The sequence below is a fragment of the Triturus cristatus genome, chromosome 12 (genome assembly GCF_964204655.1).
Source record: "Triturus cristatus chromosome 12, aTriCri1.1, whole genome shotgun sequence".
NCBI classification, from domain to species: domain Eukaryota; kingdom Metazoa; phylum Chordata; class Amphibia; order Caudata; family Salamandridae; genus Triturus; species Triturus cristatus.
Genome location: NC_140595.1, coordinates 303,843,257 through 303,857,284, shown reverse-complemented (window position 1 = coordinate 303,857,284; position 14,028 = coordinate 303,843,257). Strand labels below are relative to the sequence as shown.

Sequence of the window (14,028 nt, the reverse complement as noted above, 5' to 3'; positions counted from 1 at the left end):
TGAGAGAGTGAACTCCAAACCGCATGCCAACCGGTGCTAGTTCACAACAACAAATCCAGGCACCAAGGCCAAATATTTACCTATCTTCTTAATAGAAAATATTCTGTCATGTAGAAAAGGGAAATAAGAATAACACAATAGCGTGTACGTGACCTCAAAGGGTTTAGACACTCAAATTGTATATCAACGGGTCAGTATCTAGTGGCGAAAATAAGATAAACGTTCCATATTGAACTGGAATCCAACATCCTACGTATACCTTGGACGAACACTGACGCGCGTACCTCTTATTATTTACAGAATTTGGTCACACACGCGCCCCGCTGCAACAGGATTGTGATATTCCCCGTTCCTCGCCCAGACTTCAGACCCCCATGTGGGCCGGAATTATAACCACATTTCAAGTAGGTTTGCCTTGCTTGGAATTGTGACGGTAGCATGGTTAATACATGGTCCGAGGCTTAATACGGTATTGTGTTATTCTTATTTCCCTTTTCTACATGACAGAATATTTTCAATTAAGAAGATAGGTAAATATTTGGCCTTGGTGCCTGGATTTGTTGTTGTGAACTAGCACCGGTTGGCATGCGGTTTGGAGTTCACTCTCTCACGATGGCTTCGAATATAGGTGTTAATTCACTTGACTACGAAAATCGCGAAGATATCACACACAAAATTCACGGTTAGGGCTTCTTCTCTCTCCATTCTTTTGGGTCTTGTATCACAAGACTCTACCTAAACGCTTCGTTTTTAGTTCTCTTTCACATTTTTACATTAACTTGTAATGTTTTAATTTCGCAATACCTGACTTTCTGTATTTCCTCTTTCTTTCAGAAAGTAACTACTGCTTATTACTGATGTATAACCCCTCTCACTGGCAGTTCATGTCATTAGGTGGTATTTATTTGTTTTGTTTGCACAGCCTTGAGGAAGTCGTGGGACTACATTCCAGATACGACGAAACACGTGTTGGCTGTGACTATGATGTTTCGCGTGAACACTTCTTAAAAATAAAGACGACAAGAAGAAGACTTTGTATATGATTCAAGTTTTGCTCTTACTGTATTTATGTTTCCTCACAGACCATAGATTTCAAAATTTATACAAGCTTTTGCTTACCCTTGTAGAGTGAGTGGTTTCTCTACACCTAACAGCACCGTCATGTAAGTGAATTATGAGATTGTATGTGTATTTTCTCTGAGGCGCCATTATACCTATGACCCATACCACAGATCTGTTTAACAATTTTTTTTATTGAAGCATTGTGTTTCTTTGAGCAGAAGCAAGTTCCCTTCCCAAGTTCTGTTATTAAATGCCGAAAAGGCTTTTAATTTGGTTTGCTGGCAGAGTCTTTTTTTATATTTGAGAGAAGTTTGGTTTCCCCATAAATTCTACACAGATTATATTAAAAATCTATCAGGGTGCACTAGCATGGTTAATAGTGAATTTGAATATAGGTACGTGCAAGGTAAATCGGGGAACTAGACAGGGATGCCCTCTCTCCCCTATATTATTTGTTATTTTTACAGAGCCAATTTCTGTAAGAGAAGATGGCAAAATAGAACCACCTGTCAGTGGTATGTCAAAATTAAAATCTACTGGGATGAAGACATGGGCTAGCTTGCTGCTAAGCAGATACTGACTAGGGGATGTGTAGTCATATGTTGGGCATGATGAGGTGAATACAACAGATCCTCAGCCATAACTGTGGTGAAATAATACACATTTCTTTTCTTGAATGGGGGCGATTGTTGAACTGTGATGCACTGCTGTTTGTAACGTAGCACTTGTTTTTAAAACCAGACTTGGAAATACAGAAAAGGGCTTTTAATATATTTCATTTTGTGGGTAGATAAAAGGTTAAGATTGAAATACTTTTATGTAACTGCACTGTAGACACTTTACCCTCAGAACTCCATCCTTTTGTGAACCAGAAACCCAATAAATACCTTGCTATATACACAACGGAGGACATTGATAATCTTTTTGCACTTAACTGTGCACCACTAATTAGGAAGATTAAATTGTTATTTTCTAAGTGGACGCATCTATCTATATCTGTAATAAAGAGTATTATGATGATGAGAAAAAAATATTTATATATATTGGGCAGAATTACACTAATTCTTATGTCAGCCCTACCACTATTTAACTTTTTAGGATCAAATCTTTTTTATTGACAAATAATTAGGCAGGTCACATACACAGCAAGTTGCCTACAACACCCTTCGGGCCGGCCGCGGCAGTCAAATACGTGTTAACAGGCAGAGCATGATTCATTAAAGTGGTAGTCACAAGCTAAGGGGAGAATACACAGCTTGTCGCCTACAACCAAAATTGGTCCGCAGCGTCTGGGGGGCAAAGGGTGAAGGTCAACCAAGTGCAATAATAGTGTAGGAGTTATCAGGCATTGCTGAGAGAACCACGGCCTTGGTATTGATTTGCTGAGTGCCTAGTAGACTTTGCATCCCGACAGGGAGATCAAAGTAAAACAGGTGTAAGTAACGTCACATATAAAATTTAACAAAAAACCCTCTACCCCCCACTCGCCACCCTCTCTCCTTCCGACTAGGCCATTCAAAGTGTGTAAGATCACTAGAAGGATCGCCATTGGTCAGAGGCAATGTGATTATACCGCCTTAACTTCTCCCTGTTCGGACGGTAGTAGCTTAAGAATACGCAAGTACGCAGGGCAGGTCAGCTTCCTGAACTCTTTGGACAGGATAGTGATAAAAGGGGACCATATTTTCGCATAGAGTGTGGGGTCAGCATTGACGGCCATCGAGAGTCTTTCCATACCCAGCAATGTCCATAGTTGGTGAAGCCATTTCCTATGGTCTGGAAGTTTGTCTGAGCCCCAATTTGCCAGGAGTAGCATGTGCGCAGCATTAAGGGCCATAGCTATCTGTCCCCCCCTAATGGACGGGAGCGGGTAAGTGAGAGCATTGGGGAGTCCCAGGAGTATGTAGGTGGGGAATCGCGGCAGCTCCGTTCTAAAAGCGCAGTCTATGTCATTTAAAATTAACTCCCAGAATCTTGTGAGCTTGGGACAATTCCACAGGAGGTGTATTAGTGTCCTGGGGTTGTCACAGCCTCTCCAGCACTGACCCTCACAAAGCAAATTCAATTTTTGGATGCGCGCCGGGGTATAATACAAGTATGAGCTAATTTTATAGGCTGTTTCAATGTGTCCTGTATTATATGCCATGTGGTGAGCCCTATAGAATAAGTCTCCCCAGTCTTTATCAGAGAGACTATGCTCAAATTCAGCCTCCCAGCAAAGTTGACCCGGGGTCCTATCTGTAGGAGGCACTTTCATCAGAAAGCGATAGATTTCTGAGGTAAGTTTCTTGTCATCTGAATTGAGGACAGTCATTTTCCGAAGGGGGTCATAGGTCTGCTTGCCTTAGGGTGCGTGTCTGGGCTGAGGAACCGGTGAGTGAGTTGAGTATGGGTGAACCCGTCATGCTCCGCTAAAGAATATCGTCATTTAAGTTGATCAAAAGAGATGGGGCCGATGTGATCAAAGAGGCAGCCGACCATCTTACAGTCGCCCACCACCCAGCGTTTGGCGACGCCCGGTGATAGCCGGGAGGAAACTCCAGGATCAGGGAGGGGAATGACGAGAGCCCAGCTGTGCTCATCACCCGGTCCCAGATTTTTAATGTTGGGCTTGTAACCGGGGATGATTAGAGTCCCCAAGATCTATGGAGCTGGGGGAGCCAGGCCTCCCTCCAGATGTGCAAGCCCGCTACCGTTTGGTCCATAAAGACCCAGTGTTTCTCTATCATTGGGCGATTCCACTCTATCATATATCTCAATTGGGCTACTTGGAAGTACCACAAGACATTCGGGACTCCTAGCACCCCTTCCAGCTTAGTGCGTTGCAGTAGTTATTTCTGTAGTCTGGGTTTCATCCCTGCCCAGATGAAGCAATCTATGTCACGTTGGAGCTGACTCAGCTCCCGGCGAGGGAGGGGAAGCATCAGGAAGATAAAAAGGGCCAGGGGTAGCACATTCATCTTCACCGCGGCTATCTTGCCTAGCCAAGATAGAGGAAAGCGCGACCACCGGTCCAGGTCTTTGAGGATTGAGGCCAGGAGTCTAGAGTAGTTGGCGTGTGCGGTTCTCAGGAGGTTCCGGGCCAATACTATTCCTTGGTATGGGAGATCGGCTTCTACCCATTGAAAATCATACCGTGTACGTAAGGATTGTTCCGTGTCTGGTTGAATGGTAAAATTTCAAATGTGCAATTGTGTTATTGTGGGCGGACGTCGTCTTCTCTCTCTTCTCCCAGAGAGTACGGAGGTCCTCAACTTTCTGTCACCACGGCTAACAGGGGGGAGGGGGGGGGGATTCTCACCGAATCGTCAAGGCCCCAAGAACATAAGAAAAAAAAAACTCTGTAGGGAGGAAGCTCTGTTTGTTTAAATAGTGGTCAGGGAGTGTGGGGACTATGCACCCGAGACCAGCACCAGTGTGGTTGCGCAGTGAAGAGCAGTTACGCGTTCAACGTTATGCCACCTAGCAGAAGAGCTTTACGGTACTCCGTACTCTCCACCCTTGCCTCCCGTGGAAGTACCGGTCCCCTTTCCCCACACGGTCTCCACCCTGGCCCGTACCTTGTGGAGTCACGTCCCTCCAGGGACGTGGCAGGCATCTGCGTGATGCTGCATAGGGTATGGTTCCCTCTCTGGTTCCTGTTTGGAAAGGGCGACTGCGGGTCCTTCTTCCAGCGTCGCTTTCTCTCCATCTTCGGACGTCGTCGGCACCGGCAGTCCTGGAGAGACAAAGAAGGTCTGGACTCGTCTCTCGGCTTCCTCCGATTCCTCGCTCGCCGTCCACGGTGTTCCGGATGAACGCGCTCTCCATACAGCCTCTTCCGCTTTTAGCGAGAGCGGATTTCCCGATGCGGTCACGTGATCGGGGAGTGGATCCGACGGGAACCAGTCCTTAAAGGAATAGCGTCCGTCTTGTCCTGCAGCCGCATTCTGCAAAAAGAAGAGGGGACAGAGAGATAGGTAAGGGGACCCTGGTTCTGATCCCATGTGTGGGGTATGAGTCTGAAGGAGGAGCGCTTCGTCACACATTTCAGCAGGTTTATCTTGAAACCTGATACCGACCCGAATGCGTGTAGGTTGGAGCCTGAAGGTCCATCATCTCCTTGTGCTTGCTTTGTTCACCCTAAGTTGGCAGGGTTTCCCAGACGTGGGTCGCTTGTTCACTTTGCCACTGGATTCAAGCTAGCTGATGAGGGCTGTTACCCTGAAACTGGTTCCAGGATGCTTGTTTCCGGTCCTGGAAGACCTGGCTTGGCAGTTTGGTCTGGACTGTTCCCATGAGGCACAGGGCCCAGACTGATTTGCATACAGCTAGGTCTGAACTGGGATGGCGAAGTGAGCTAAAGAACGATGATGGATGCAACCCAGATCTGTGACTGGGAAAGAGTGTCTGAAAAGTGTCAGTGCTCCATCCATCATCTTCTTGTGTTCGTGACTGTAAATCCTAACCTGTAAAGAAGATTGATCGTATCTTTTATACACTTGGCTTGTTTGTACTCTCTATCAGCCAGTCTTCTCAGTAAGGGATAACATGAATGCTTTGTCTCCTTACATGGGTGGCTACCACAGCTAGGCATTTTGTGAATACCTTTAGAACTGTCGAGACCCCAAATGGTAAAACCTTGAATTGATAATGGAGTCCACTCACCTCGAACTGCAGAAAGCTGCGGTGAACTGAGTGGATGGGAATGTGGAAGTATGCATCCATTAGGTCAAGAGCTGCTATGAAGTTGACTTCCTGTAAGAGTGGTTTGAATTCCTGTAGTGTGACCATATGAAAATGTTCCGACAGGATGCATCGGTTGAGAGTACTAAGGTCTAAGATTGGCCTGAAATTTCAGTCTTTCTTTGGAATACGAAAGTAAAGGGAGTAAACCCATCTGCCTTGTTGTTGCTTTGGAACTGACTTGATAGCCCCCTTTGCAGGAGAGCTTTTACCTCTTCCTTGAGAAGTTGCATCTGTTGTGGGCTGAGGGTGTATGGAGGCATGTTTAGGGGGGTGCTGTGAGTTAGAGAATAGCAATTGTGCTCGGTGATGGAGAGCACCCACTGGTTGGAAGTTATAGCCTCTCAATTCGCCAAAAACCCTTGAAATCTGCCCCCAACAGGTGTTGAGTGGTTGGGAAGAGTGTGAGAGTAGTCATTGTTTACTGTTTGAGGCACCACTTCCCTTGGCTCCGCTGCCTCTATAGGCTCCTCTACTGTAGCTCTAGGCTTGTTGTTGCCTTTTGTTAAGTCTGTCCATGCTCAGAGGTAGATGTTTTGGCACTACCCCTTCTGTGCTGCTTATGAACGGATTGATGTGGAGTCATGGTATGCGACGCCCCCATAGCCTTTGCTGTTTCTGTATCATTCTTCACTTTCTCTAGGATTTAATCGAAGTGTGGGCCGAATAAACGCTTGCCATTAAATACAGCGTTAAGAAGGTACTACTGCACCTCCAGCTTGAAGCATGAAATGCACATTCAGGCATTTGGGCATGAGAACACAGCTAAGATTATACCCCTTGCATGTCGATGTGAGATGACAGCTAAAATTATAATCCTTGGAGAGGTGTCAGGAGCTTCTAGAGCATACCTAATGGGGGCATTTGATATAAGTTTGCCCTTACCCACCAATTCCCCACCTCTCTTTTGTACTTATCCTGCAGATGTCGTAGGAGATCCTCCATCTCATCCAAGTGGACTTGTATCGAGGGAGTATGGACTGGAGAATATTGTGGTGGATGAATATGAGATGGTGGTGAACAGGTGCCTTTGTGTGCCACAAGTTTCTTCTTTGGTAGTAACATGGTAGGCTCCTCAAACTCAAGCCTTCTGTTTTTAGAGATGGCGACTTTTCCAGTTTAGGGTTTAAAAACAATTGTCCTGTGACCTCTGTCCAGGACTTGCTGGAACTTCTCAAACTTCTACTGTTCCTCAGTAGTTACTCCCAATGTTTTTTTCGGCACGGACTAGCTTTTTGATGCTGACAATTCCTTGGAACTAGTGTTTTCTTTCACCTGTGCCTTGTCCTTTGCCTGTCCGGCCTGAGTTTTCAGCGCAGAGGATTTCAAAACAAACCGAAGGTTGTGTTGGCACGGAGTGGCTTTTACCTAGAGTCATCAGCTTTGAGGGTTGTTACTTGGTTCCATGCTTGGTCTAATGGCTGGGAGCCCGATTAGGATCGATGGTCAACTCATCCTTTCTCGGCTTAGTAGTCCTTTCTTTGGGCCGACTAAAAACAACTGGTTAAAGGGTGCAAAGACATGCTTTTTGTCTAGCCATGGGGCTGCCCAGCCGACTCTCTGTAGGGCACGTCTCTGGAGTCTCCTGCAGCCGTTTTGGGATGTATTTGGGCTAATGGCCCTGGGTACGCACAGCCCTTGGTGTGGCCTTTGTTCTTGGGCCAGACACCCTTCCAGAGTCAGTGTGTGGATATTTCATGTTGCACCAAAGGCACTTGTTGAAGGCAGTATTTTCTATCACCTCTCACAGAACACTCTCTGGTCAAGAGTGGAAGGCACACCACAAAGTAGAAGCAATGTAGTTTGGCTCCGGTATATCTTTCATCGATGTATGTCAACGAATCGATTATTGTGCAAAATGATTAGAATTTGTTGCTCTTCACCAAACTCATTCAGCTCCGCTGTCTTTCGTCATTCAAAAGATGTCGAAAACTGGATCTTCGGCGAAACCCAGCCAAGCCCCATGGCACAGAAAAACAATCTAATGGAGTTGATGACCATGCCGATTGTGCACCAAAAGGAGGAGGAGTCACGATACCCCATGACTTGAAAAACTTAATTGAAGAAAAACAAGTTGCAAGTGTCCAAGCCCAACACTTGATGGCAGGAGTATGTAGAGCATGTGTATCTACGGCCACAAATCATAAGTTTTGGGAGGGTTTTTTCACCAGAGGTTTGGATTTGAGAAAAGGCTCTACTGACAGATGAGAAGGCACTTTCCAACAAATCCGAAAACCTACACACTCCTGCGAGAGACAAAAATGTAAATGGCAATACAATTTTAATTTTTGAGCAAAAGACTACAAAAGTGGGAAAAAGAGACCGAGTCATAGTTAAAAAAAGGATAATAACAAAAAACTTGAAAAAGAGCGAAGTATAAAAGGAGTAAACTTCATAAATGCTAACACTGATGTGAGGTCTACAGCTACAGCTGCTGATCATCGCTGAGGGCAACTAAGTAGAACATGTAAATGACACAAGAACTTTCCTGTTTTTACGATTGTCCCCTTCCAGCAATCCGGAGAAAGAAACAAACGACTAGAACCTTTGAAACAAATAAAGGAAATTAAGGGAATTTGTATTCTCCATCCATCTCAAAAAATGTTCTAAACACCTATAGGCAAGAAACATCCTAATCTAGGAAAGTCAACGGGACAAGTTTAAAGCACGACTCAGCCATTGCTTTCTACAAGCATCAGTCACATGTTTTGTCAGTCCACAGGACAGCATACAGAGTGAAGTCCCCTTCAGCCACTGCTTTGCTGGAAGTAATCACATTTTGAATAACTCGTTGGTACAGACATTTATTGTTTGAAATGTCTTTCTTTACCAGTGATGGCACTTTGCGTCTTTACCCATCTGAGTAACAGGTAGGGATAGCCACTCCCATGGGAAATCAGTCCGCTTTGGAAGATAGCTTGCAGTTGCACTTAATGGCACAGCAACAAAGCCAGAGCAGGAGAAGAAAAGTGTTTCTTTGTGCAAAACAAGGTGCTGGCAGGCTGTTGAACTGGTGTGGCCCCTAAGAATGATTGGCACTAGGAATCCAGTGACTCATCCATCAATGCACTCACTCATTTACCTATTCATCCATGGCACAGACGTGGTCTAACAGGTAGCAGAGGCATGGGAACAAGCAGTCATCCTGGTCATTTGAAGAGCCCTGTACGCCAAAACGCTCCCCCTGCAGTAGCTGCAGGGTTCTAGCCAAATCCAAACGGTTATTGATATTACAAAGTGGGATGCCTGACCGCTAGAGACATGTGTGCAAACGGAGTGTTTTTCACGTTTGATGAGGTAAAAGAATGGTTCCAAGTACCAGACGGACAGTTTTTGCAGTATGCAAAAATAGCATGCATGGTTCGCAATGTGTGGACTTCATTTTCGGACGAACCGGCAGAGTCCCACACGTTGGCCGTACTCCTTGACCCGGGGTCTACTAGAGGGTTAATCTCACAGTTATATAAAGCCCTGAAGGCAGACGGCACTGTCGAGGCATCCACAATTAAATATAGGTGGGAGGTTGTAAGAAAGTGGGTTTCTGTTGCAGTTTCCCCCCCTCCTTTTTTGCCTAATAGCTGATGCACTTTTCCTTGTTGTGCCCTGGGCTCCTGCCAATCAGGTGCCCAGGGCCTGTGTTCCTTCCCTAAAAACTGCCTAACAGCCAAAACCCAAATTGGCAAACCCTGGCCACATGTCAGCCCCTGGTAAATGGTACCCTAGGTACCCAGGGCCTTGTGACCAGGGAAGGCCTCTAAGGGCTGCAGCACTCATTGTGCCATCCTTAGAGGCCCTGTACCCTAGCACACACCCACTGCTCTTGCAGGCTGAGTGTCTGGATACAAGACAAAACAGAGAGTCGACATGGCACACATCCCTGTGTGCCATGCCCACAACCTACACTGCCCTGGCATACATCAGCCACCCCTCTAGCTGGGTGCCCTATGACAGTGGTGTGGGCACAGAGGCAGGAGCCCTGTGCCCCTACAGTATCCAGGTCCATTCCTGGGTCCTGTAAGTGCAGTGCTGCCAGCTAAGAGTATATTGTGCTGGGAGCTTGTCAAACATGAACTCCACAGCACCATAATGGCAGCACTGAAGACTGAGAAGTTTGGTATCAAACTGCTCAGCACATTAAATCCACACTGATGCCAGTGTGTGATTTAATGTACAAAGCACCACAGAGGGCATCTTAGAGAGGCCCCCTGAAACCTAAACCTACAATCCACGTCTGTTCTGAGGCTGCCTAGGCTGCCACACAGCACACATGTTGCTGGACCCCTGGGTAGGAGAGCCCCTGCTCTCCTGGGTCTGCAACAATGCACATCCTGGGCGAGGTGCTAAATCTCCTTCCCCAGGATGGGCAGGGGGAAGCTTCAAAGGCATTCCGCCGCTGTAAGCTTCCCCAGGCCATGGCAACCCCCCACTCTGGCGGGAGGCTTGGCCGGAAACCCCAAATAAGGACAGGGGATGTGCCAGCCTGCCAACCCCACCCCTCAGGTGGGGGAGGCGAGGTGAAGCACATCTCCGGGCTCTCGCCATCTTGAAGATGGGAAGCCCTGCCCAATCAGGACTAGGCTCCTGCCCCCTCCCACAGGAGAGAGGCAGGATAGGGGGTGTACCCACCCCAGGACAGGGACCCATAGGCCCCTGCCCTTCACCTACCTGTAACGCCCCTAAATCTAGTATTTAGGGGCACACTGAACCTTCCTTCCCCAGATTCCAGATTCAAAACTACAAAGAGCAAGAAGAAAGAAGACCTGCCCTGCAGCTGCTGAAAAGAGGAAGACACCAACTGCTTTGGCCTTAGCCCTACCGGCCTGTCGACCCTCCAACCTGCTCCTGCTCCAACCCGGCATCTCTTGTGGCCAGCAACCTCACCAACCCCGGAGAACCTGGCTATCTTTTGGCTCTAAGCCCCTGGGACTCCCATGAGTAGAGGCTCTACTCAAAACCTAACTCTAATCCCTGGCAGCAGCCCGGAACCGCGAAACCAGCACACACTGCACCAGCCAAGCCTGGCCAGTGCCGGAGTGAACAAAGACCCTGAGGACGACCCCACGGCGACTGTGACCCCGAGTCCGGCACCCAAGGACCTCCCTCGACACTCCTGAAGAAGCCTGCAGCCTCAGAACAAGGTGCCCCCCCAACCGCGATCAACAGAGGGTAAGATTTCCCGACACCAAAAGGCACCCCTGCACGCGGCACCCCACGGTCCCCTGTGCCCAATCTCGGGGTACCTACCTATCCTCCAACTACCCAACTTACCTCTCGAAGTGGTGGTGGCACCTGAAGAGTCCTCGTCCCCGAGCTTGCAGTCTTTTTCTAAACCGGAGATTTCCCATTGAAATCCATTGAGCGCCCGAAGGCTCAAAAGCTCTCTGCACCCGGCCGCCCTAGAGCCGCTGAGGGTGAACAAACTGTACCTACCTGACCCTGGGGGACCCCTGAGTCTATGCCCAGAACCTCAACTCTGCCAGTCGAGTACTTACCCTTAAACTGCAAACTCTATTTTCCTCATAGGGTAACATTGACTGGCTTTTTCCTGAAATTTCTTCTAAGTGTGGACTTTTCAAATCTTAAAATATTCACCAAAAATCAGCCGAGTAACGAAAACGAAATTACTCACCTGCTCTTGGGTGAGCGCCCAGTGCTGGATCTTGGTGCCCAGCACTGACTCTGAAAAATACTTACAACTGTACTTACCCTTAACTCAATTTTCTTCCGTAGGAAACCATTGACTGTTTTTCTGTGAAATTTCTTCTAAGTGTCGATTTCTGCAATCTTTAAATATTCTTCAAAAATCGTATAATATCTGAAAACGTAATTACTTACCTGTTTTGGATAAAGGTCCCAGTACTGAGTCTAGGCACCCAGTACTGGATTACAAAAGTAACGAGAACATACTGTACCTGTAACCTGAATTTTCTTCCATAGGGAATCATTGACTGTTTTCTTTGAAATATTTTTTAAGTGTCAACTTTTAAAATAGCTAAATAATGTTTAAAAATCATTACAGTAATTAAGTCGACTTTCATCACTTGATTCTGAGTACTGACCCAGGACTGAATCTAGGATCCAGTCCTGGAATTCCAAAAGTAATCTAAAAAGTAATCTGTTACAAATAACTTGAATTTATCATTGAGCTCAATGCATTGTTGTGTTTAAAATAGAGTTGCCTATTGCAACCACTTGTAACTGTTTACAAAAGCCAATTGCATATTGCAAAAGTATTTATATAAAGCATCTCATTCTGAGAAAGTATATTTTAATTCCAATTGTTGGTTCTAAAATAAAACAAGCATATTTTTTTTTTATATGTAAACCATTGGCCTAGAGTTCAGTTATTGAGTGTGTGAGACCATTTGCTGACTGAGTGTGTACAACAAACGCTTTACACTGTCCTCTGATACTGCCTTACTGCTCGACCAAGCTACCACTTTAGAGAGTAAGGTTATATCTAACTTTAGCCTCTGTCAAACCCTTGGGGACTGTGGACTCTGTACACCCTGTACCTATTAAGGAACAGTATATACAGAGCCACTTTCTCACAGAGGTGGACCTACCAACCCCACTTATAGAGGGCAAATGGAAAAGAGCATTTGCACAAGTCCCTGAAGTATCTAGTAATGCCAGATTCGAACGTACTCAATTATCCCACCTACATCATGCGTATCTGACGCCTCAGCGATTGGAGCAATCTGCCCCTGAAAGGTCAAAGCCTGCCCCAGATGCGGCACGGACCAAGCCACATTCCGCCATACGACCTGGAGCTGTATCCGCCTCTCCACGTACTGGCAACAAGTGACCCAGGCGCTCCACACTGCCATGTACTTGTGGAGACCTCCATTAAGCAGTGTCTACTGGAGTATTGCCAGTGCCAAAAAAGGGGGCATGCATGAGACACAGATTTACACTTTTTGCCCTCGTCGTGGTCAAGCGTCACATTGCAAAACATTGGAACCACAATACAACCCCCAGCATAGACAAATGGAGGGCAGACATGTGAGAATAGGGCTTAGCTGAAGAATATCGCTTAAAAATAGTACGCAAGGATGAGAATGCAGAACAGGACCTGGATGAATGGGGCGCATGCTGGAAGCACTCCAGTCAACCACGAAACAGACCGAAGAGAGTGCAGCACAGACAACTATGATAACCCCCTCACCCCCACAAGCAAGAAGGTAGATACCATTGGGGGGGAAATGGTCGCTCCCATAACTCTCCCAAAATCATAATTCAAGACATCTTATAGCTGAGCCCAGAGGGTACACTTCTTTCACTCATGAGGAGGTCCGTCGCTTGTTGCTGTCATTCCCCCCTCCTCCCCACCCTCTTCCTTTTACCTTTTTTCCTCTTAGTATAATTAGTAAAATTGGTTTTATTTAATTTTGGTATTTTGATAGTTTTAGATATAAATAGTTGCGCACAAAACATCGGGATGGACAGACGGCTGGGCACTACCATGGATATAGACATGCCTCAAGACTGTAACAGTTGAGCAACATCTATGTAAATGTAATGTTATGGCTTCCTAAGGTTGCTACAGACTGCTTGCCATATCTATATGTAGCAAACTGTACGATGTGATTTTGTGCAACATGCAAATAAAAATAAGTATAAAAAAAAACTTTTCACCCTTGGACAACGTAACCTATACATCATCTACGTCAACAGTCACTCATCAATCCAATTATTGACGCATTCTCACATGTAACCACCCACTGATCCACATCTAACAATTCATAATCAATAAAGAAGCACTATAACATATTAAAGAGACAAACCTATTGGATTCGCCAATGCTTGCTCTCTTTAGCAACTAGGTCAGGTCTCTCACCTTTGTGTTCTCCAGGTCAGCTGAGTTGAGCAATTCAGGGCGCTTCTCTATGACTTTTATTGCATCTCCCAGCTGGTTGGCTTTGAAAATCTTAAAAACAATAGCAGTTAAATACTTAGATTAGTGCTAATCCAAGACATGTTTATTCCAATTCACTAACCTAACCTATCCATGCAAATTATTAAGATTGGTGTGTGAGTGAGTGTGTGTGCGTGCACGCATGCACGTTCAAGCTCACACTTGAAAACTAAAATGCGCTGGTTGCCACAGGCCCAACAACCGCAGGCTGCGGGGGAAGGACTCTTGAATATTTCCTATCACTATGAGGTAACTCTGTTCCAAAGAACATGAGGGCAGCTTTTCCACAATCGCCAACGTATCCACATTCTTCCTTATGACAG

At 46.2% G+C, this 14,028-nt stretch overlaps 1 protein-coding gene across 2 annotated transcripts in view; it reads right to left on the bottom strand.

The window, feature by feature from the left end:
• PRMT7 (protein arginine methyltransferase 7) overlaps nt 1-14,028 on the bottom strand; it is a 654,823-nt gene that overhangs the window by 292,119 nt on the left and 348,676 nt on the right. For both annotated transcript variants that reach the window (XM_085637728.1, XM_085637727.1), the window contains exon 13: nt 13,628-13,717. In XM_085637728.1, the coding sequence (XP_085493854.1) occupies nt 13,628-13,717 (90 nt within the window). The remainder of the gene's footprint in view (nt 1-13,627; nt 13,718-14,028) is intronic.